Genomic DNA, 25,345 nt, shown 5'->3' with positions numbered 1-25,345 from the left:
CCTTAAACAGGTCATTTGTTCGCAAGTTTTACTTTGGCGGCACCTACAGCAACACAACGCATATGGAGTTGTAATTAACGCTATCTAACACATGGTGTCGCTATTATTACACTAAAGCCAAAGACACAGCAGACCAACATGTTAGAAAAATGTTTATTCTTTTGTTGCCCAGCATGTAAACTCATCCCACCAGCTTGTACAGACACTAGTCAATACTTCCATGAAATAAGATAATCCTAACATGCCACAGTGTAACACATCTGACACGAGATGATGTCATGCATTGCTGTGATGAATTTCACATTAAATTATGTATCCCTTGAACTTTATTCTCAGTTTATGTGCACTCAGGAAAAGACAAAATAATAGTGTTTATATTTACAATTCTCAAAGGCAGTTGTGGTTTTATAAAAGCAATGGGAAATGTAAAAACGTAGATATGCGTAACACTGAGCGATAAAGGGCACTGTAAGTTCATCTCTGCTTTTCAGTGGTGTTTTCAGCAGCTATAGTTTAGTAATGCTGAGTGGCTCCTAAACATCCAAACAGTGTCAATTCTCAGAGCCCAGACGACCTGCTTTCAGTACCCGCTGTCTCTCTCCACACAGCCCACACCCACTGCGTTGCTGGGACATTTGCAGGAGCGGCCGGTAGGGGTTGCTAAACAGAGGTGAGTACAGCCCCCGTTGTTCACAGCGCAGTAGTTTTGTCCTGGCGGAAGGAAAAAACATACAAACTAATTAATGCAGGACATTCCAGGACATTTATATAAACCATAAGCCACCAGGGAACAGCAGGAAACGGGCTCTTCACTGTTTGTTCAACAGATATATACATACTTACAAGGAAACACATAGCAAACTCCAGATGTTGGAGGCCCCCTCTCCCTTGACTCGACATTCCCTGGCTTTATGCATGCAGCCTTATCTAGAAGGGAGGATGAGGCCTGGCGCCGCACAGTAATATCAGTAATCCCTTCACTTAATGATGAATTCTAGCTGCAGAATCCCTCCTGTTGCTTTCAGGTCGAGGAGTGAACCTGCGATTTTTCTTGTTCGCAGACTGCACTGCAAAACTAGGCTGCTAGGTCCCGAAGAGTAAAGGGAATGGCTAATAAGGCGGATTCAAAGGTAGCCCCCAAATGTACAAAGGTCAAGCTAATTCTAGGGATGGCGTTTAAGTGGGGCTGCACATCAGTGCTAGATGCATTACAAAGGTGACTCCAGGCATGAAAAGACCAATTAGTAGGTAAATTAAAATGTACCTATAAATAAACATTTTGAAGACTTTAAGAGCAAACATTTTAAGGAGAATTTATGGGGACTATATGGCCCCTTTGCACCCTCACAACTGGCATATTTACCTGATGGACACTGGGCATAGGCTGTGGCGATCCCATATAGCTTGGTCCGTTTCTGAGGCTGGAACTCGTCTGACTCCCTGCCAGTATAGCGGTCCACAGCAACCACGGCATCCCTGTTGTAAACACAATCAGCACAAGAGTTTAGCAATCCCGTACTATCCTAGCTTGAGAAATGTTAGCATCCTGCCTCCCTGTGCTTTGTATAAAGTCTGTCAAGAATGAGCAAGGGTTAGGGTAGGTTTCTTAGCCATAACTGACATAGTCTGTGTGCCCCCCACCACCTCTCAACCTTCTCCAACAAGGCTACAGCCCTGGCAAGATCAGAGGGAGGCCCTGGGCAGGTCACTCACAGACGCTGAGGCTGAGAAATTGCAAGCAGCTGCCACTTCTTAAGATGCTTCCTCACCCCACATACACACACACAAATAGACATCCCAACCCCCGCCTTTTTGCAGTGGCTAACATACAGAATCAGCCGCATTTGGAGTGGGAGTGTCCGAGCCTGGAGGAACATCAAGGGAAGTGTGGGGAGCTTTTTAACCTCTGACCTACCCTCTCCTTCCTCCACCTTGACAGATCTGGGTTCTTACATTGCGCAGTCGACCATGGATAAAGCCTGCATTATGCCCTTGATTCTAAAAATTCCAGTGTGTAGTAATTTAAAACTATCAAAATCACATCAAGGTACACAAGAACTCTGGCTAAACCCCTACCACAAAATTTGTTTTACTTACATCCCATATGTTGTCATTCGATATAAAGCTAGACTTCAAAAATGTTCAGGATAATACAAAAAGTCAAACCTCCGCCAGTCAGTGTAGTAGATGTTCTTCCCAAAAGACGTGATACCAAAAGGGTACTGAATCCCCTCCATAACCTGTCTGCGGTCACCCCGGCCAGGATGCGTGCACTCCATTTTATGTGTGCCTACAGGCGAGAGATTACACTTATTGCTGATCACAAGGCAGACATAATTTCATAGATGAGTCATCTGTCTGAAATCTACTGTACCTGCATCTGCCCAACAAAGCAGAGAGCTCTGAGAGTCGTAAGTCAAGCCGTTGGGCAGGCTGAGATCGTCTTTAACCAGCACCCTTCTGTTGGATCCATCCATGTAAGAGGTCTCAATCTTGGGGGCATCGCGGTTCCAGTCGGCCCAGTATAGATTACTGTTGTAAGGACCGGTGTGGCGTCAGTCATTATCAAACTGAACAGATTTAAATTGCTGGTAGATTTTAACACAATATTATTCAAATCATAAATTCTTCTACCAATAAATTTTATGCTTTAACAGTAGCTAATGAAGCTAGTTGTTCATAAGCTTCTCGATTATGACGATTTATGATCAATGTAATAATATTCACACAAACTACTATCCAGGTGTGTATTTAGAAAGAAATAGTTCAACATTTTGGGTCATTCACTTATTCGCCTTCTTGCCAGGAGTTAGATGAGAAGATCAATACCGCTCTTATAAGCAAATTCATCCCCTGAATTTGCTTAAGTAACAAATGAACTTAAGCGGTTAGGTATCTCACTCTTGGTATGTTAAAGAAACAAGCTTGTAAAAGAGTAAAAGTTGTGTGAAACAATACACACCCATTGGGAGGATCAGTGATAATAGCACGGGGGTTGACAAGACCAGAGTCTATAATGACACGACGCTGAGACCCGTCCAATGAGGCCACCTCGATGCGATCCTTCACAGAGTCTGTCCAGAACATGGTTCGTCCCAAGTGGTCGATGGCGATACCCTCTGGGCTATCCAAATCTGTTGAGAGGTTACATTTTGCACATCGCTTTCTTTGCTTTTTGAAAACAGTCTCTTCATTCACAAATGGCTGAAAATGAAAGAGAACAAGTAGAATGAAGGATAACAGCGAACGGTAACACTACCTGATCTAATGACCGCAATGGGCTCTCCCCCCTGGATGCTGGCCTTGCTGATTGAGGGAGATGTGATTTCAGTCCAGTAGACCATTTTCTCCACACAGTCATAGGCCACTCCGATGATTACCTTCTCCTGCGGAGGGGTCAGCAACCAACAATCTTGAAAGTGCACTTTGTTCAAACAAGAGTGGTCATGGATAAAAAAAAAAAAACATGGAGCAGATGTGTGTTTTTTACATTGACGTCTAGACATAAATCCAAACAATAGAGAGTGAGGAACTCGGCCAGACTTCAGACCAGCTGGTTTGGAAGTCAGCGTAAGAAGAAATGCAGATTGCAATTCCAAAGATGTCAGACTGATGTTAGTAATTAGTGTGAATGTCACCATGTGTCTCCAATAAAGTGCAGGCCTTGAATGCATGAAGCAGATGTGGAAATCGCAGAGCTAGAATGCAAGTATTATTACCAGCAAGGGAGAGACTTGTGTAAGCTGTGATTGTTTTTTCGAGTACAATCTGAATGATCACACATACCAAAAAATACTGACTTGACATTGTGCCTTTACTCCCAAAGTGCTTATTGCACAGCTATGAACTTCTAAGACCTTATAAACATTTCTCTGTCATGAACAGACATAAATCCAATATAATATTTTAACCAAAGATCTTTTCAGAAAAGCTTATTAAAATCTATCTCAAAAATGTTGATATTCAGAGGAAGTAAGGACTGTTTGCGTGTCACATTAAAACTCCTGGCAAGCGCTTCTAACCACAAAAAATCTACAACTAAATGGATCACACAGATCTGCTCAAACTGCTTGTAGAACTTCCTCTCTTAGGAGGAAGTTAATTTAAAGAAACTTACAGGGAGATGGAGGATAGCCTTGGCATCGTCCTTTTTCATACTGTAACCTTCCAGCGGGATGTGCTCTATCCTGCCACTCTGGGCAAACAACAGGTGTGTTCCTGGAGGCAGGGGGTGGACACCGGGTCGAGGGGTTGGTCCAACAGGCGGTGGCACAACACCATGGTCAATACCTACCGGAGACAAACACTGAAAAATCAGGGGTCTTGTGGAGGTGGAACCTAAAGTTTTCTGGCCAACAAAAACTTCTTCAAACCCTCCATTGGTCATGCATATTTGGTCTTTTAATACACAGTGTAAGACACTGTGGTCTCTTGTTGTCCAGCGTTAAACACTCACACATTGGTCTGCTGCCAGGCCCAGAGCGAGTCCCAGAGATCTCATGTCCGTTTTGGTCCACGCACCAGCAGTGTCCTGTGCTGCCGTGGCACTGCATGGGTTCATAGGCACCGTTCTCGTCACACGTAGGGATGTACTGTCCAATGGGAGGTCGGGGACCCCGTGGAGACCAACCCAGGAGACTGTCTCTGTGGGTCTCACATGGTGTTTTTGTCCTCTCTGAAGAGAAACATAAAAAATAAGCTCCACAGTGAGCACAGATGCCCTGCAACAATGTCACAGACTTACAAGCTCATTTATATTTCCTTTTGTCTTCTGTTTTAAAAAGTAGCTACACAAAAACTCCCACGTCCCTCGTCAGACATGACAAATTCCTTTTACTGTCCAGACGAAAATGAAAAACAGGTTCCAGCTGGCACCAATATACTCTGGCAAGGAACTCATTTCCAAACACTCCTCTTGGCCAAATGGGTAGAATCAACAATGCTGAGAATGGAAATGATACGTTTTCCTATTATCGCGTCTGCAACTAAATCAAAGAAAACTATTACCAAAGCTGTTTTCCACGATACCCAAAATATACTTGTAGCAGCAGAGACTGAATGTTACCAGACAGAATATAAAATCAAGTCGACTGACAACGATGCACTGTTTAAGTGAGATGTTGGGTTTGCTTGTCAAAAAGGGATGGCATTCCAAAAGACTTACCTGGAGAGCAGTAGAAGCCGTCGCCATAGTAACCCGGCCTGCACTGGCAGGTAAATGATCCCTGGGTGTTATAACACACAGCGTGCTGATGGCACCTGCCTGGCTGGCACTCATCTATGTCTTCAGGCAGGATAAAAGAAGGTGAGTGAGGACAGAGAAGAACCAGTCATCAACTATACGGATAAAATATTTTCTACATGTCCGATTTGTTCTGTCCTTTTATGGTCGGGGATCTACACCGTGATCTGGGTCTCCCTGTGCCCAGAGCTGTCCTCGGAGTGTAGAGCATCAAGCAAAGACTGAATGGAAACTATGAATGAGTGCTGCTGAGGACCAGCCAAACTCAGGACCTCCACACATGGAAATCCCATCTGCTTTTCATGTTTCACTGTTCAATCACTGCAGATATATTATGTAAGCAGTCTCACCTCCCCCAGCAGATGGTTTAACAATTATAGCCTCGACTACTTGTGTTAAAGGACTATCCTGTTTATTTTCCATTTAGCCTGTTGACTAGATATACTATTTTATATAGTATACAATTTTCCATATCATGCAGGCGGCCATTAGATACAGCAGACGTTTGTTGTCGTTGAACACATGATAAGGCAATTGCAAGGAGGGACTTCTCCTCCTTCTCCTTGTAAGTGTAACAAAAGGGCACTCTGACAGATTTCAGGATGAATTTCCAACAACATTTTCATCACCAGAAGCTACTAAAATCATTACTAAAAACGTTCAGAATGTCCTTGTCAGCTTATTGTTTCTCTTCCTCTGCGATGATTCTCTGCCCATGAAAGCTTTTTGGTAGTAAACTCTCAAAACTCAGATTTCACAGATTCTCTCCTTGCACACACCAACAAGTATAAAGCCAGGAGTGTGCCACTTTAACAGTGTTTCATTATAATCAATTAATAATTAGAATTAAAAAAACTATTAAAATGAATGATTAAATTTGCATTTAAATTTTTCATTAATAAACTCAAAGATCATTACATCTAAATCTTACATTTTACTGGATTTGAATTAGATACTATAACAACTCATTAATGTTGTATATTCCTTCGAATGAGGCCCATTTTGTAGATTTTCTGTCATCTACAAACTGAAAGCAGTTTATTCCTGTGATTATTCTTCAGCATAAGCAAATATTTAGTGTCTCTATGCAGTACCTTGACAGATTCTACCATCTCCTGTGAACCCTGGCAGGCAGGAGCAGCTGTATGACCAGCCTGCAGTGTAGGTGCACTGAGCGCGCTCAGGAATGTCACAGTTATGGGTGCCTTCTTCACAGGGGTCCACAAGCCGATTAACCTCTGAGGAGAAGAAGACCAGGGAAGTACTGTTAATTTGTTTTGGTATGGAGCGATTAAGATGAGATCCTGATATGTTAGAGCATGTCAAAATGACCAGACATCACATTAAACTTTTAAACAGTTTAACATTTGTTAAGCTACGTCACAATGCTTTTTGTCGTTTTTTATCTTAAAAGAATAGGTCAACATTTTGGGAAATAAGAGTAGTCACTTTCTTGCCGAGGAGCTAGATGAGAATCGATACCACTCTCATATCTGTCCAATAAATATAAGGCTACAATTAGCAGCCAGTTAGCTTGGCTTAGCAAAAAGACTGAAAACGGGGAAACAGCTAGCCTTCGGTTTTTGTATAGATTAAACAAATGAGATACAATGTGTTGTGTCTGGTAGGCAGATTTTGTTACCTCTGGACTAAGCCAGGCTAGCTGTTTACCCCTGTTTCTTTATGCTAAGCTAAGCTAACTGGCTGCTGGCTGTAGCTTCATATTTAGCATACAGACATGCGAGTGGTATCTAACTCACGGCAAGAAAGAAAATTAGCGTATTTCCCAAAATGTTAAACTATTCCTTTAATATATGTAGGTTACAGCTGGTGACAAACAGCAGGAGACCAGAAAAGTAAGAAAAGAAAATTGTGACTTTTTCAAGACTCTCAACTGTCCTGTTGTCCTATCCAGTTGATAGGTGTATTATTTGAACACACACACACACACACATTTACACACAGACAATCACACACGCAATGTGGACCTAAAACCTAATTACACTTTCTACTAGATAATCTCTGAAATTATAATCTCACTGCACCAGTCAGTTCAGAGTTGTATGTGTGTACTTATGGTTAGTCTGTATGCATGTTGCTCTTCCCTGGTCTACTTAATATTTTAATGCATTTTATTACAGTTTATGTCTGAACCTGTTCATCCCAGCTACCAGGTGAGATTTCTGAAATATGTAATTGTACTTGCCAGTGCACAAACATCACTTACCAATGCAGCTCTGCCCATCACTGGCAAACTGATATCCATCTATACATTCACAGCGGAAGGTCCCAGGCTGATTGTTGCAGATAGCATGGGAGCCACATATCTGAGGATTCTCTCTGCACTCATCAATGTCTGATAAAGAGAAGAGCCAATTATCACATACTAATCACTTCTGCATTAGGTCCAAGTTTGAGTTTGGAGCTCTGAAGTCTGGATTTGTCAAATCAGTCTCCTTCATTATCAGATATCTGAGGCCAGAGGAGAGAGCTTAATTAGATTTCTTAATTACGAATGTTTCAAGATAGCATCTGTCTGAAATACTTCCTTCCTTTTTCTACTGTACGTGCCTCAGAGCGCTTCCTGTCTAATCTTGAATGCAAAAGATTTTTGGTTGTATAGAGCTGGGGACGGGGACCACACTGGACATGTTAACCTGGTCTGGGAGTATCAGAAACTTTGTTTACCATGCAAGACTCCCTTTGCTGATTGGCAAGATTGCCCAGGAAGGAAGACTTTAGGATATCTGGGTTAATTAAATGATGGCTCTAAACAGATGCGGAAACTGTTTGATTTACTTGAAAACAGAAAATACACTAGTGGTGAAAATCAAGAGGCTACTACACCCTTTTTATTGCCACAAACAATGGTATTATATTCACCATTCTTACCATAACATGTGCGGCCATCACCGTTGAAGCCAGCAGCACACTTGCAGGTGAACTGAGTTCCCTGTTCAGGTCGGCACACAGCGTTGGTGTCACAGCCGTGTCTTCCAGTGAAACATGGGTTCTCCTCTGGCTGCCCTCCTGAGAATTAAGGGTGTATTTTAGGAGAGTGTTACTACTATAATATTAATTCATGTGATTCGATGAGACAAACTTATTTACCATTCAACAATAGCCCTAACTTTTAGTAAAACTGTCCTTGGTCAGGATGTTATATTTTGTACTCCAGGAAGGAAGTGAGCGCATACAAAAACAGGAAGACAAAAATAATCTCTATGACCTCACCATTGATATCCCCGATCTTGTTGCTCATGGCAAACCGGATGAGTTTATTAGTAGCATCGTACAAGACAAAGACCTGGTCCACGCTGAGCATCTGGGTCGATTTCATGTCTCTCAAAGAATCGCCATGCTGGCAGCTCTGGAAGGTGATGGTCTGACGCCACTGATACGTCCTGGTGTCAGTGGAGCCATCGGGCAAGCTCACTACATAGTCCCGAGTGGAGGATGAGGTGATCACTGGAAGGTACGATAGGCAGGTAAGAAGCATGTAGAATATGATCATTTCTCAGTCTTGACTTCTTAAGCACTTCGTTATGATTACAAAAGCATAAAAAGACTTGGACATTATTTTGGATAAAGAGGTTCGGCCAAGTGCAAAAAACAGGAGAAACAACGCAGTGACATTCTCTGTTCAAGCTGTATCTTACAGTTGTTGCTGTACTGGTAGATCTCGGAGTAAGGGTTGATCTGGATGGTGGAGCCGCGAGGCACCTCAGGGACCTGGCCTTCCAGGGTGGTGCTCACCACCAGGTGGTCGTGCTCATCGATGCCTTTGAACTCCTGCCTGATGGTCAGCTTCTCATTCCCTGGCAGAAAGGTCACCTCAGCCTGCCGTGTGAACTCCCCCCCTACAGAGGGCAGAGAAGAGGAAGTTAACTTTAAGACCCTGGCCCTGGATGAACTTTGGCTTTCCGCCTTCTATCTCAGCTGAGGTAATGTGAGGGGAATTCAGCTGGACAGAGTGAGTAAAACTGCAGCTGTATGGCAAACTGCTTGTAGCAGCATTAACGTGTGTGTGCAGAGATGTATGCTGCCTGATTCTTCACTTTGGTCACATTATCAGATATTGTTCGTGCAGTTGTAGATAATCTTTCCCTCACCAATAATACTGAAGCCATTCTTGAAGCCAGGCTGCTCCAGAGCAAACGCCCACCCAATCACACCCCCAAGGGCCGACAGGGGCTGCAGCGAGGGCCCAAGGGTGAAAGGGATGTCACTGATGGCCACATAGGAACGGCCATCGTTTACCACAACGTATGAGTGGAGATCGTTGCTGGTGAACTCCTCTGGAGAAGGAGAGTTGCCCACATATACTTTTCCATGCACTTTACCATTTATCCTCTGTGGCTTTCCTGCAAAAACAAAAACCAGTGTAATGGACACTTGTGGAAAATTTCTAAACACAAGAAGTGAAATTGCTAAACTGAAAAAAAGATCTCCACATCTGCCAGCTACTAAAAAGAACAATGAACACATTAAATGCATTTTGGATAATGAAGCCTTACAAATTTCAACAGTTCATACAGTTCATACAGTTTTTGAAAGCCAACCTGGAAGTTAGCTCCACCATGTGAGCGTGTAGTATAATTTTGTTTTAATAGTCTTTTGTGTTTACTGTTATCATAAAAGCTCAACATTCATAGCGTTAGCTCAGATCTCATAGAATGTAGCTAGCTAACATGACAATGTCTAAAGTTTGCCATAGGAGCATATTTCATGCATTTTAAACAAACCCATTCCTCTCTGAATCCCTGAAGCAGTAACACTCTTAGTTTCAGTCTTGTTTCAATAGGCTTAAATCATGAAGCATAACGTTACCCTCTGCCACACACTGTATCCCATTGCCATAGAAGCCAGGTCTGCAGTGGCAACAGTATCCACTGGAGTAGTCCTTGCAGTCAGCAAATTGCGAGCACTTATTTCTATTGTTCGCACATGTCCCAAGGTTGTATGAGAACACTGAAAACATGGAAAAACACAGCAAGAATATGACAGGAACTGCTAATTGACTAAATAACTTTAATCTTCCAGCAATGATTTTTAAATGTTATGTCAATGTGCATAAAACAAAATTACACTATTAGACTCACCATCTACATTTATATCTGTGTCGTCCACCACCACCACTTCTGGGTTCTCAGGCTGATGTGGCTGGTACTGAACTGGGTGGATTTCAATCTGCTCCCCTTCATAAGGAGGGTACTCCACTTGCTGTCCATTGGTATACACGAGCCTCCTTGCGTCAGTGGTCTCCTCGTAGCCCTCAGGGGGCCCCTGTGGTGCAGCCTCAGTGGGCAGGTCAGTGACCTCACCTGGAGCCACGTTGCTAAAATAGGGAGACGTTCCAATCTCATACACCCATACTCCCCGCAGGCCAGAGTTGGTCTCCCTATGAGGAGAAAAGAGACTTTTACAGTCACTGTTCTTGAAACATTATCCAAACAGCAACATTGGTCTGGAAATGTGTTCCTGTGCTGACAGCCGTTGGTTGACTTACTCTGCTAAAGCCCTGACGGATGCCTCGTCATCAGTGGTGGTGCGGTAGTATGGTCCCTGACTATTAAACAGGAAACCCTGGACCAAACCCTTACTGAAGCCAGCATGCATGATCACACTACTGTCTTCTACAGGCGTGGAGGAAAACTGTACCCCATCCCTTGCGTAGAGGACAATAGCATAGGAGGCAGTCTCCAGGGATGCAAAAACCAGCTGGAAGGTGTTTCTCTGTGTAATAAAACATTAGAGAGAATGTAAATGACCTATTCCCCCACAGATCACTTGAATAACCGTGTGATGCTCACCTTCTTGTCAATGCCATCTCCTCTGCTTTGAGGTTCATGGGTGGCGACATCAACCCAGGTGATCACCACAGCATGGGTGGGATTGACTTCATCGTCCTCAGGGAAGGCCCTGTTGATGTGCTTGGCTGCCCGACGCAGAATATCAGAACTGGAGTCTTGACGGAAGAAAACTTTCCCCACACCATCACTTGTGTCCAGGTCTCCTTGCAGAGCTGCAATCATGCCGAATCTTGGGGGCATTTTGCCAAGATATGTCGACTCGCTTGTTGGCTCTGTTGTGGCAACAAAACCATTGGTGTTGATCTGAAATCAAAAGCTTAAGTTGGTAATGGGGATAACAAAAAATGAGATGATTGTAACACTGTATGACTGTCTTTATAATAACTAGGATAACAACACATGACGAACTGTTTCACAGCAGAGGCAAACCCAGTCCAGGCTGACCCACTTTAATCTTTATTCCAAACTCATTAGACTAATGATCCGAGTCAGCTGCCATGTCCTACAAAAGCGCTAATGAACAAACAAGATGCCATTTAACACAGATTTCACACACTTCAGGTTTAACGTGAACACATGCAGGGCTTGTAAAAAAGAAAAGCTGGGCTTATGTCAAAAACACACACACACACAGACACTCTGCACATGGGGCTGCTTCACTTCCTGACCCGGGGAAAACTAAAGCAGTATTCCTGGCCCGGGCCACACTGTTTCCTGTCCTTGCCCCTGATGAGCAGCCCCAGAGATCCTGAAGATTGCGCACTATTCTTCATTACAGAAACTTCCTGCCAAAATGGAAGATAGAGCTGGGAAAATGATCAGTGATTCTGATCTCGCAGACGTAGTGCAGAGAGAGATCTTTAAGGTTAGTGGCTACAAGAACATGAGTGGAATATAAATCACACTCAGGAGGAGATGGTAAAACCTAAAGAAAATGTTTTTTTTTCTATAATCAAGTATGGTGTGAAAAGCATTACTGTTCGCCTACAGGGCACAGACAGTTCAGGGTAGACTGTCAAAAAACAAAAATCTTTAAGCCATCTTGACTGCAGTAGAAAAATATGTTTGTGGTGAGTGATGTTAGGATAACTTGGAAGGAGTCAGCAGTGGGAACTCCCCCCCCAGACTGATTGTTATAACAAGGAATTAAATATTTATTCTTAATCTCTGGCTCATGTGTTAACCACAACGTTGCCTCTGCACATCTCAAATAGATCTGCTCCTTGGGTGAAACTGGGCATATAACTGTTCCATAAACAAGAAATTAAAATTCACTGATTAAAGATGAAGTTGTCTTTGTAAAACAGAAATAATGATTACTGCTTGAAGTGTAGACTACTGACTGGACGAAGTTTAGGCAAATGTTGAGTTCTCGCTTTTCAAGGGAAATACCTTTTGTATATAATTGCTCTCTGATAGTATATTATCCACATGCTGCACAATTAAAACGGAGAAAAGGAGAATCACAGGAAATAAAGGGCTGTTTGTCTGTCCAACACAATTGTGCAGCTTTCAGCTAAATGTTGCTCTTGCCCATTTAAAAGCTCCACATGGTAACTGCAAACAGCAAATAACAAACACATGAAGTCTTTAAGAATGCATTGGGTTACAGACTAACCTTCAAAGTCACTATTTTGCATAGTTTACATACTGTATGTTATTTAGATATTGCAGGATGGGAACATTTTAAACATATATTTGGTTCATATGAGCTTCTCTTATCGACCCCACAGTTATGTGACATGGAGTCATCAGTAGAGGTTTTGGGATGGATTGCAAAATAAGGTTGCTCAAGTATCCTTCTCTGGTCTTTGTGTCAACAGTAAAACGATAACCTCAGGGGAAGCTGTAAGAATGCGCGGACATATGCATTCCACAAGATACAAGACACAGCAGCCTCTGTGATAAGTAAATCAATATTTACAAATACCCCAGAGAGACAGAAAAAGTCATACCCTGCCCCAGATATATTTTGCAACTTCCAGGCATTGTTAAAGGTTGTAACCACTCACTCCTTTTCACGTATAACTGCCCGGGGTTTCTAGGGTATGCGCAATTGCGCAAGCTCGATGGACAGTCCACCCTGACCAATAAATCACACGCGTGTGTGTTAAAAGTAATATGATGGTGTAACAAGTTACGACTTAACTTACAAAGATATGGTCGAAAGTGCCATCATAAAACAACACTGGCTTGTCCAGTTCAAGTCGGTGCGTCTGGTCATTCCCTGCTTCCAGTAACTGGTCTCTTGCGCTTGGACCGAAAGGAAAAAGCTCTCCCCGCGTTATGCTCTGCACCGACGCCACAAATCCGAGAAAACTCGCACAGACGAGCCATCCGTCCCCCTGCCAACCCATTGTTCGAGTTTCAGGAGCAGTTCAGCAGTCTTGTGGTTTGCCCTAGCCAGGTTAGTGGAGAGTGACGCACAGGCTCCACTAAAGAAAGTTCAGGCAGAGTTTGAGAGACGTACGTGGGGCGGAGTTCAGGGGGCCGCTGAATCACTGGAAAGGGGAATAAGTGGCAGCCTATATTTTTCTTTTCATGCTCTTCCTAAAACAAAGTCCTGAAGTGATGTGGTACTGACTCTAGGCTGGTATGCTCGGGGTCAGTTTATTGGAACGGTTAACTAGGCATCTGCAGTGATGGCGTTTGGCCCACTTTGAAAAACAAAAACATTGCATGACATTAGTTATGAGGGTTGGTTGAGGACAGAAGTAGGCACTGAGAAGCACTGAGGTCAGTTTCACATCATATCCCTTGTTTTAAACCCTGACTTGCAACTCATTGTCCCAGTATTGCCAATACAGTAGAAAGCAGCCATCTCTGTTTAGATGATAAGATACTATAATACAGGGGCCACTGTGTGGGAGGTCCAAGTATCTCCAAAGGGACAAAACTGGAGCTGTATTGGCAGATTTGGATACAGGCCAAGGGGCCATAGAGCATAGACATCAGAGCATGGACCAGTTACCAGCAACAGAGCCCCATGGCCGGTTTGATTGAAACATTATGTAAAAGACAATATCACAGAGCACTGTAGCATACACTAATCATTTGAGGCATGCCGCTGTGGCTATCAGACTCGACTCCAGCTGAGATAATGAGGTACATGCTGGTAATATGGTTCAACTTGGAGCTGCTTCTGCACTGCTAACGGATGGTCAGTCATCCGTCCAACACTTTGGTCCATTTATCTGAGCAACTGTCGGCCACATTGCCATGACATTCTAATATGGGTATTCATGGCCCCCACGATTCCCAGTGATTTTTAGTGACCTCTGACCTGTTGTTTAGCGCTAACATCGGCCTAAAAGGGCTTTGGCCAACACTTTGCTCCATAAGAATGCATTTTGAAAATGATTATTTATCAATGCAGATGATGATTAATAATGTTTTTGTGATAGACAAGAGATAACTGAAAGTACAGATTATGTATTATGGATCCTACATTTTCCCAGTGATGGTAACCAAGTACATTTACTCAACTACTATTTTGAAGTACTTGTACTTGATTGTATTTCCATTTTGTGCAACTTTATCTCAGAGGCAAACAGTGTTCTTTTTACTCCACTACATTTGTCTGACAGCTTCACCTGTCCAGTGAAAATCATGTATTTCCAAATGTGGTGATTTTATCTGATAAACTGAAGGATCAATTGTTCCTTTATGGGTTGAGAAAATTCTACTTCTTAAACTAAATAAACTATTTCAACTCCTCTTTGGATCAGCTGGAAAATGCATCGTCACAAAGCTGAAAACAGGGCTGTTTTTCTGAGCTCATGAAAAGTTGACTTGTCAGAGATACGTGGTTCTCACAGGACAGCTACACTACAAACAGATGATGATCTTATAGAATATGATGCTTTGATTAAACTACACAACAGTATTCAATTCAATTTTATTTATATAGCACCAATTCATAACAGAAGTTATCTCATTGCACTTTTCCTATAGAGCAGGTCTAGACCGTACTCTATAATATTATTTACAGAGACCCAACAAATCTTACCTTAAATATCTACAGCAGTAAAATGCAACATACACATTCATGCAGCAGTAATATTAATATAAAAACATCATATATATAACTGACATGCAGAATGAATATTTTTACTTTTAGTAAAACTGGCAGAGCGGCTAAAGCTCCTGCCTCCCAATAAGGAGATCGGACGTTCGTGGGATTTCCCGGACCAGACCAACATCACACAATCTCTCTGGGTGCAGAATGAATATCGGGTTCTCCGGCTTTTACATTTTGATACTTTAAGTAATGTCTTGTCTTGTCTGTGTCTGCATTTTTGCTGATAAAACTGTCCAGGGTGTACCCTGCCTAAGGCCCAAAGTCACTGGGATACTTTTACCAAGCGGTAGAAAATGGATGGATTCTGCAAGTAAAAGTCCTGTATTCAGGATTTTTACTTGTAGTGGAGTATTTTCAGAGTGTAGTATTACGTTTACTAAAGGATCTGAATACTTCTTCCACCACTGCATTTTCCATAATGCATCTCCATAGTGTCTTTTCTTAAACCTTCCCTGCCTGGTAAACACCCACATAACAGTACTCCTCCTGAAAAGTAAACTGATCTTCATGTGTGAAATTAGTGGGGTGCCCCTGTAAAGGTGTAAGGATGAAAAATACACATTTTTGTTGCACAAAATATGTTTATTTTTTCAGATTTGTCTTTTGAAATACTGGTTATTTTCACCTTCTCCAGCCTCTAAAAACTTCACATACATAAATAAATAATCTAAGATGAAATCTGATGAATCTGGTCAAATTGCTCACAACTTGTGATGAAGGGTCCCAAGTAGTCATTGATTTGTTTTATAAGGCAAATAGGTTGGGAATCATTGCCCTTTTTGTGGACACTCAAAGAGCGACCCTCTTGCACCACCCTCAGGCCAAAACTTAATGGCCATAATGACCAGATTGCTGTGAAATTTAAAGGGCACATTTATGCTTCCAAGGGGATAAATCCTTGTGATTCTAATGATTCTACAACTATTTCTTTAGCATCACCCTCAGGGCAAACTTTCGATTTTCAGCCACTCTACTGGTAGGGCTTCAAGATGAGTTTTTCTCCAACAGTAGTGAGGTGTAATGAACATTTCAACATCTAGTCGGGCTTTATCTTGCTGCTAAGGTATGTGTTCTGATAAAACACACATTATTTAAATTTTTTTTTAATGTTTCTGCTTTAAACATATTGGAACTGTCTGGATTGTTGGACTGTATCTCAGTCAAACCCAACATTTGTCAATCTGCTGATAGCTGCTAATGTTCTTAAATGGTTTCATGTCAAGACTCCAAAATATACAGACAATACTGCAGATAAAATGTAAAATTTTGTCTCTGTCACCATGTGAAAAGATTATTTTTCACTCCAGATGAACCATACTAGTGGTAAATAGTGAATAGCACTAGGAGTTTTGGTTCTATGGTTCCCTAATCACATAGCCACCACTTAGGATGCTATCTCACTTATCAAAAGCTGAAATCAGAATTTGTCTTAAGACATTTATATTAAATCATTTTTGAAAAGAGAATCATTTTGAAATATACCATGCAGCAACATTTTTCTGGAAACCATAAATGGATTTTAAATATGTAACTGGATGCCGTAGTGTTTTGGAGAGAGACCATTCGTAAGTGAATTCATGTATTAAACATTGCATATGTATTCCTTTGGATCCCTCCCAGCCGTTCCATTGTACAGTTGAACGGGGCCACCTTCTGGTCATATTAAGAAGTTTGCATTTGTGGCTTCTGAATATATTCTCGATAGAATTAAAAGGCCTTCAGAGATGAACATAAGTTGATATACATACAGTAGGTATATTAGTATTACAGATGTATATGTATTTGTTTATTTTATTATTTTTTTAAAAATATGCTAAAAATATTTCTGCAAGGATGTTAGATAGCGAGGGCTAATTTGTGTGAAATATTCTCAAAACACAACACATATTCAACATGACTGCAGGATTTGCCAATAGTGCTTCTATGAATGAAACTAAAAGTGGTTCACCCAATAACAGTACCTGTCTTTATATATATACGCTATCTATTTTATAACGCTGTTGATATTCACTGCACTTAAATGGTGATACACATTGGGCCCTTGTTTTACTCTCAGTGGCTGATGGAATATTTACCTTGGGGCCAGTGATGTCGTGTTTGAGTGAGTCTGTTGTCACCGTGTTGCCTAGGAACCAGCAGTGGACTGTGATTTGTGTGTGTGTGTGTGACATGAAACTGTAGCCTGATAATCAGACTGAAGTGCCATTTCTTCACCACTGCATTATTATTATTTTTTATTCAAAGACAAAACTGGAGACGTGGGCGTGTTAAAGGGCTGCAGCCGGGCTGAGGGAACTCTGGGAACAAACAAGCCATTAAATATTTTGTATCACATTTATTCATTCGTTATTAGATTAAATCTTTTGCGTCCATTTCCAAAAGGCTTTCAGCTAGTTCTCTGCCGTCTGGTCAAGTCCTCAGATTTACAATAACACAATTATAATGTGTCTATGATGATGTAATTGAATTTATTTCTTTTACAGATTACGCATTAGAGGCCAAATATTTTAAATCTTTAATAATGTGGCTATTCAAAGTGAAGTTTAACAGCCAAGAGGGAAGTACTGTGGCTGGCGGCACCCTGTTTGGTGTGGAGCCTGGGTGGTAGTGTCCCTGTGTGTGAAAAGATTAATGTATCGCAGCAGTCAAAGGTGAGCAAGAGTGATCTCCTTCCTTGGCCTTCCTCATGTTCACATGCCCCAGTCCTGTGAAACAAAAAACCCTACTATTACTAAACATAACAAGCTTCACTGAGGTCTATGTGCAGACCAAATGCTGCTACTCTGACCAGACCAGAAGTACTCTTGGTTAGAATTTAAGGGGAACTCCAGTGATTTTACACGTAACGATCAGTTTATTCGTCATGAGGAGAACTACTCAGCCGGTGAAGACAGCTGTATAATGTCTTCCTTGGCCCTGGAGGAGCTTTCTAAAGTCCAAGAAAACAACCCTGATAGTGTCACCTCGGCCTGCCCTTTGAGACCTCAAATTGTTTATGGAAAGGCTGTGTTTCAAACTGTGGGTGTGCAGTTTGAAACATGGAGGCATTTCCCAGGCAGAGAGGGTCTAATTAAAAATGCTACTGATCTGAATTTGAAGGATCCAGTATTTTTGGAGCATGACTCAAATTCGAGACAACAAAAAGTCAGAACATGTTGGCCTCTGCTGTATTAATCTGACCTTTATTTGACCATTTAACATCTTGTCGAGGCTGGATTACCAACTGGGCAAAGCGGGCAACTGCCCCGGGGCCCCAGACTGACCCCTGTTTTCCCGAGCGATGCTCAGGCAGAGCACGCTCGCTCCTTCTTACCACGCTGAACCTTTGAAACTTTGACCCTCAGGGGACTCCAGGTTCACTTTATGTACATTGCAGTAATTTGATTAATAGATTCATTAATGTCATTCATTCATGTCTAATTGACCACAGTAATTTTATTGTATAGCCATAACTCTAAAAAATAAAGTTTGAATGTAATACATGGTATCTTTGTGAGTGATTTTATTATGATGTTTTGCTTGTGCCCCTTTTTGTGTAAAAATGACTATAAGTTAAATGCATCAGCTGTATTTACTGCAGGCCTACAAACAGTACTGCTGTGTGGTATAGATTGTTTATGAACTCCCCAGTGTTGAATGATGAATTTGTATGCGATATTTTATTTATGCACCTTAATAAAATGAAAGTAAATACATGTAACAGCTCCAAGCTGCTCTCTTGGGATCAGTGCTGTGGTGGGAAGCCCCATCACAGGGTTAAAGGTACAGTAGCGTGCGTCAGCTGAAGCGTAGCGTCACGTAATGAGAGCTGGAGGGGGGGCTGGTCCTCTCGCTGAGCTCCTGGTTGCAGCTCTCAGCAGCTTCCTGCCCGCTGCTGCTCCTGACAAACGGCTCATAACTGATCATGTGCCTCGCTCTCTGGCTGTCTCTGGCTCTGCAGCAGGAAGTTAGCCTTGTTTTCTTCCCCCTGCTTTTCTTTTCTCCCACTGTTCCTGACAGCATTATTTTCTCCCTCTTTTTGCCGCGGCTCTCACCTCTCCTCTGCCGGGCGTGAGAGCCGAGAGAGACCGGCGGCGGACACCGGCAGAGGCCCCTCCGCTCCGCTCTCTTCTCCCACCGGCCTGGGGGAGCAGGTCATGGAGGCCCCGGAGAAGGAGCCGCCGCTGATGGACAAGTCCCTGCCTCTGCCTACCTTGAGTCCGGCCGTGCCTCCCTACGTCACTCTGGGCCTGACGGTGGTCTACACCGTCTTCTACTCTCTCCTCTTCATCTTCATCTACGTCCAGCTCTGGCTGGTCCTGCGGTACCGACACAAGCGCTTCAGCTACCAGACCGTGTTCCTGTCCCTGTGCCTGCTGTGGTCGGCCCTGCGCACCGTGCTCTTCTCTTTTTACTTCAAGAACTTTGTCACAGCCAACACTTTGGGGCCCTTTCCCTTCTGGCTGCTCTACTGCTTTCCTGTCTGCCTCCAGTTCTTCACACTCAGCCTCATGAACCTTTACTTCGCGCAGGTGAGTTAGCAGGCTTGGGTGCTGTTGATGCTATCACGGGCTTTCATGCAGTGGAAGCCGTGTGTCACTGTGTCAGTACATGTACTACTTCTATTATTCTAGGAAGCCTACAACAACAGGGACTGGCGATGAAAACGAGCCTCACATTGTCACCTTTTCAAATTTAAAAATGAATTAAACTTAAAATTGAAACGTATCCGCTCCCGGTGTTGTAATGTGAGAACAGTATTGTGATTGTTGAGTCTAAAGGGATCTGATTTACCCCCCCCCACTTAAACATGTGTTTAACTTATTATTGTTTCCCTTGGATGTTTGACGTTCACTGTGCAGTTTGACACTAGAACTTTTTGAAAACACAAAATATTTGCATATTAATAGATTCTGGATTTTTCAACGAGGCCAAAAGAGTAATTTTAAGATTTTTTTTTTAACAAGGTAATTAAATTTTTTGCGTGGAAAAATCTTATTAGACATTAATTATTATTCCATGTAGAGTATCTTTATATATCATAAAACATGTCTGTAGGGGATTTTTAAATACACACTGACTTTTGGCATTGTGCAACCATTGGACAAAATATAAAATGGCTTCCAGTAATAACATGAAATTGTACAGTATGAGATCATTATTGATTCATCTGTCAATTAATTAATCAACTAATTATCATTGTATTAATAAAAGAATGTGTGAAAAGTCCATCATATGTTCCCTGATCTCAATGTGGTGTTTTTAAAAGTCTGGCTAATCATTTCAGCTCTAAATAAGAATATTTTTCTTTGACACTAAGGACTGTCCAGTGAATATTACCTGTTGCTGTCAGTGTAATACACTTTCATTCAGATCAGCTCCAAAGTGCAATGCAGTGAGTCATTCCTTCATCTGCTTACTTCATCCAAATATCAAATAATAGCTTCTCTGGCTGCTGCCTGAAGCTTATTTTTAGCATAATCCTCTTGTGCTGATTTGAGTCACAGTTGCAAGTTGACAGTGAGGCACGAAGTATTACATGTGGAACTGTGCTGTGTGACCATTGTGTATCTAAAGTTCAAAACTCTGCTGTTTTCAGCTGCGCAGTTCCTGTTTCAAAAGAAAGGCTTGTTTTTTTCCGAAAAGCACAAATACAGAAGTGAAAATGAGCTGCCAAAATAGTGCGATGCATTTGCATAATGCAGAATTTCTTTTTCTTTTCACAGGTAGTTTTTAAGGCAAAATCTAAGTATGCACCAGAGCTTTTGAGATACAGGTAAGATAGATCAGGCAGTGGCCTTTAATAGAAGAGGATCATGTGTTTACAAGATTTCATTTTCCATTAAATAATATTTTTCTATTAATTTGGCAAAAAAAAAAAAAAAAATGTGTGGACTGTCTTGGCTAAAGTAATAAAAACTAGTCTTTTTAGGGTTAATATGTGTCTCGTTTCCTGACCCACAGGCTGCCGCTGTACCTGCTCTTTCTGTTTATCAGCTTGGTGTTTTTAGTTGTGAATTTAGTTTGTGCCCTACTGGTGAAGATGTCCACTGCAGAAGCCCACACCATTGTGCTAGTGAGGGTCGCAATCAACGACACACTTTTTGTCCTGTGTGCAATCTCGCTCTCCCTGTGTCTTTACAAGATCGCTAAGATGTCACTGGCCAACATTTACCTGGAATCCAAGGTAAGAAATACCCCGCTGTCCTGTGTGGCACTGAGAGTAGAAACCCAACATGAACAGTTGTAGTTACACCCTCTGGGATCAACAGAATAAAAGTGGCTTGTTTCATAGTGATTTGTGCACTACCCTTGTGTGAAGATGCACTTCTCCGCATAATTTATGCTTTGTACATAGTGATTGTTTCCTAGCAGCACAGTGTTGCTCTTGTGCATGACTGGTTGTACTGTGGTGCATTCACAAGCTGGAAGTACAGTGCAGCTGGGTCGCCATTTTGTTTATGTGTGTTAGTTCGCACTGACCAACAAAATGACAGGTAGTGATGTACTGCTTTAAAAAGGTACAGCTGTTCTTACCTTCAGTTTCCATGCAGCTTTTATATGATTTCACAGATGTTTTAATCAGATTATGTCTTATTTCCTCCTAAAGGTATGGTTGCAATTTCTTAATGCATGTCTTCAAACTGTGCAGGGGACGTCAGTGTGCCAGGTGACAGTTATAGGAGCCATCGTCATCCTCCTGTACTCATCCAGGGCCTGTTACAATCTGGTCGTCCTGGGACTCGCAAACAAGAGTATTAACTCCTTTGACTACGACTGGTACAACGTTTCAGACCAGGTGAACCACCAGAGGCCACAAGATTTATTCATTCATGTGAAAAGAACATGCTTTTTTTTTTAAAGCATTGGTTGACTGTTCAGACCAGTTGATCAGGTTTAATGTGATCTACCCTCCTACAATTTTTTCTCAATTCTTAGGCAGACGCCAACCTCATAGTAATGAGTACCAAATGTACTGTATGTGAGTTATGGCTTTTATGGGAGAAAGCTTGTTTCCCTTGTGATGATTGCGATTAGGAAATACAGTTCCCTCCATCTCTGGGTAAAACAGTAGGCTGTTGGAATAGTGTAGTGAATGTGTTATATTTTTGTCTTTTTTTTTTCAGGCAGATTTACAGTCGACTCTGGGCGACGCTGGCTACATCGTCTTTGGAGTGATCTTGTTTGTATGGGAGCTGCTCCCCACTTCTCTCGTAGTTTTCTTCTTCAGAGTTCGGCAGCCTAACCAAGACAGGGTGAGTCAGCAATTACCCTAAGCCACCTGTTTCCAACCGGGGGGTTGGGAATCCTCCCAGGGGTCACAAGATAAATCTGAGGGGTCGCGATAGTGTAGTTCGGCTACATAAAATGTCTGTTTTTTTCTTGTGAAATACTGGACACTTTTGCCGTTTCAGGCCTCTAAAGTTTAGTCAAATTAAACAATCTAAAGAAAAGGAAAATCACTCTTTGGTTAAACCGTTCACAAGTCATACACATATGTGACGTGTGACGAGGGGTTGCAAGTAGATTTTGCTTTATTTTAAGGTGTCATAAGCAAATTATGTGAAATACAGTCTAAAGGTTTCAGAATGTAATGTTCACTATGATCCATGTCTTTTGTGTATTGTCTTGTTTGCATGTCCTGCAGAGTGGCAGTGGGCTTCCTGGTCATGTCTTCTCTTCTAGGTCTTATTTCTTCGACAACCCACGGCGTTATGACAGCGACGATGATCTGGCGTGGAACGTCATGCCTCAGAACATCCAAGCCAGGTAAAAAAAGCACCATGATCTAATTGCCGAAACATTGTACACGAAGTAGGAATGGGGCAAAAGATAGAGAGGTCAAATGGCATAGTTTAACGGCTGTATTTGATTCTCCAGTCTGGCTGCTGACAGCTACGAGTGGGGGAGCCAAAGCAGTGGCATCGGTGCCTACATCGGAGGGGACGACAGCTGCCATCTCCCTCCTCCTCCAGAGGAGCTCAGCCATTACTGACTGGAGTTCACAGTGACTCCTGCTTACCTGTGGCATTGTTTTTTATTGTATATTTTTGCACAGTCTCTCTTAATGATGGAGGCACATGTGGCTGAACGTCGTCACTCTACTCGATACATTCAGTTCTATTTAGTCTAGAGAAGAAAACTAACAGACTTTTCCCTCTGCCAGTATATGAAGGTCCACTGATTGGACATTCATTTTGCACACTCCTTGTACAAAGTATGATCTAATTTTTGACTGCTCTTAAACATTTTCATTGTATAGTTTATACTGAATACTGCTTAATATATTTCCTGACTTTTGTAATATGTACTGTATTACTATTTTATATACTATGTTCTTTTTCATACAGATTTGTTTATATAGAGGAGATATTCATTTAATTCATATTAAAAAAGTTTAAATGCTGTGAAAAAATGCAGTTCATTTTTAATGTCACACCAATACTTGACTGATAAACTGACAGCAGGTCGCTTATGTTTCAGAAACATTTCTATGTGGAACTCTAAAAGGTTCATTGACAGATTTTCACAATTTTTAAAAATTATTTTATTTAGTAATCAAGCATAGATCTCAACAGCATGCGCCCTGAAGTGTTCTAGTACATTAACAGACTATGAGGATGGCTTTTTAATCTAACAGTGTAGTGTAGCAGGTATGCTGGCATAAGTGGCTTCTCAGCACAGTACACTGCAACGCCCCCAACTGTTGGTTCTGTTTATAATGAATTTTTTTGAACAGATTTGACCATCAAAAGTTTTTGTTCTATTCATAAATGTAAATCCAATAAAACTGGCTCATTCTGAGAACAGGAGAACAACACAGGGTTCCCACGGGTCCTTGAAATCCTGGAAAATTTGTGAATTTGAGGGGGGGGGAATAAAGGCCTTGAAAGTTTTTGAAAATAGACATAGTTCGACGTGGGTCATTGAAAGTGCTTGAATTTAGAATAGAAATTGTCATTGTCATTGTACATCACTGTAACACAGCAGCACAATTGAGAAGTGTTCACACATTCCAGCCTCTCTCTTTTTAAATTGTTGTCTGTGAGCTTCTGTAAAGCCTGATAGTTCTCATTAAAACATCTCAGTGTTATAACAGTAATAACCTTCTGTGTCTCAAACTGTGCCGTGTTCGGTCCTTGGATTTGAGGGAAATGAGCTAGGAAAGTCCTTGAATTTGATGTTTAAGATGGTGTGTGAATTATGAATACAGTAAAAATAGTTAATACCAGGGCAGAGAAGTTAACTGTTAACCTATGAAATTGAGCCATTTTTTAATAACTTTTCCTGCACGAATCCCATCCTGTCAGACAGCAAGTACATCAACATATTTGCACTTATGACATATTATGCAGCTATGTGTCTACATTTTTACATGTATTGATCATTTTTCATCCTTTTTTTCACACTAGTCTTTTAGCACGACATTAGGAGCACACCACGTATGTGACAAATCTTTGAAATCCTGAATAACATCACAAATATGTTTACATACAACTGTTTTATATTAGATAATTACTCTATAATAAAATGCATACTGACTTGTAATAATGACCACTGCATAATAAACATACAGGTTCTGAGGCCCAGACACATTTTGCCCTGATGGTAATCTCGCTCTGAGTACAGGAAAGCACAGCACACAACCAGATGACTCTACAGTAGCTGAAAAAGATATACTTTCCATTCCAGTAATATTTTCCAACTTGCCTGACTTCAGTTAGATAGGAAACAAGTAGTGGAAGAATAATGAAGCAGTGTTTCACTGACTCAAACCACTAGTTGTAATTGAGGACAGCTGAAACTGAAACATAATTGTATTTTCAGTTTTAAGAGTAGAGTAGGCTGTAGTTTTCAGAGCAGTAAAGACAATGCTACAGATAATATTGATTTGGGGGGGGCTGTTTAATTTGCTGATGGTTGTCCTAAAGCTAAGAATGTTTTTTCCCCCTACCAAGTGTGAAGAATTTAATTTCCATCATATGGGATTTTATTTATCCTTAGGTCCAGAAAATTTGAAAAAATAATAGGTGCAATACACTGTAGGCCTGCAGAGGGCAGCATGACACTGCATATAGTGCAAACAGGGCAGCAGGAAGGGCAGTTAACATACTGCACTTTGTCCTTAAACCTCAAGTCATATGTATGTAAACCTTTCTCATTAAATCAGTGCAGTCAAGCAAGTTGTCTGTGGAGAGAGTAGGAGGAACAAGACCACAAATGACACAG

At 41.7% G+C, this 25,345-nt stretch overlaps 2 protein-coding genes across 3 annotated transcripts; one reads left to right on the top strand and one right to left on the bottom strand.

Annotated features, from left to right (window-relative positions):
* Positions 1 to 139: 139 nt before the first annotated feature.
* Positions 140 to 13,519, bottom strand: nid1a (nidogen 1a). Its single transcript, XM_044214755.1, has 20 exons — positions 13,209 to 13,519; positions 11,056 to 11,358; positions 10,752 to 10,978; positions 10,345 to 10,643; positions 10,073 to 10,213; positions 9,355 to 9,606; positions 8,902 to 9,102; positions 8,477 to 8,710; positions 8,135 to 8,272; positions 7,470 to 7,598; positions 6,337 to 6,480; positions 5,165 to 5,284; positions 4,457 to 4,675; positions 4,118 to 4,290; positions 3,260 to 3,386; positions 2,963 to 3,134; positions 2,375 to 2,532; positions 2,167 to 2,290; positions 1,364 to 1,476; positions 140 to 711 (listed from the first exon to the last, which is right to left on the bottom strand). Exons 1-20 carry the CDS (start codon positions 13,410 to 13,412, stop codon positions 581 to 583), a joined length of 3,609 nt encoding a protein of 1,202 aa, XP_044070690.1. The 5' UTR covers positions 13,413 to 13,519; the 3' UTR covers positions 140 to 580.
* A 5,426-nt stretch (positions 13,520 to 18,945) lies between these two features.
* On the top strand, positions 18,946 to 24,218 carry gpr137ba (G protein-coupled receptor 137Ba). Of its 2 annotated transcripts, XM_044214101.1 has the most exons (8): positions 18,946 to 19,647; positions 20,436 to 20,510; positions 20,842 to 20,891; positions 21,080 to 21,302; positions 21,768 to 21,914; positions 22,243 to 22,371; positions 22,764 to 22,885; positions 22,997 to 24,218. In XM_044214101.1, exons 1-8 carry the CDS (start codon positions 19,273 to 19,275, stop codon positions 23,109 to 23,111), a joined length of 1,236 nt encoding a protein of 411 aa, XP_044070036.1. In that variant the 5' UTR covers positions 18,946 to 19,272; the 3' UTR covers positions 23,112 to 24,218. The 2 variants fall into 2 exon arrangements, with proteins under 2 accessions (XP_044070036.1, XP_044070037.1); XM_044214102.1 differs by lacking the exon at positions 20,436 to 20,510 and having other exon boundaries at positions 18,951 to 19,647.
* Positions 24,219 to 25,345: the final 1,127 nt, after the last annotated feature.

The sequence above is a fragment of the Siniperca chuatsi genome, linkage group LG11, assembly GCF_020085105.1.
Source record: "Siniperca chuatsi isolate FFG_IHB_CAS linkage group LG11, ASM2008510v1, whole genome shotgun sequence".
Lineage (NCBI taxonomy): Eukaryota > Metazoa > Chordata > Actinopteri > Centrarchiformes > Sinipercidae > Siniperca > Siniperca chuatsi.
This window is presented reverse-complemented; position numbering and strand designations above follow the sequence as displayed.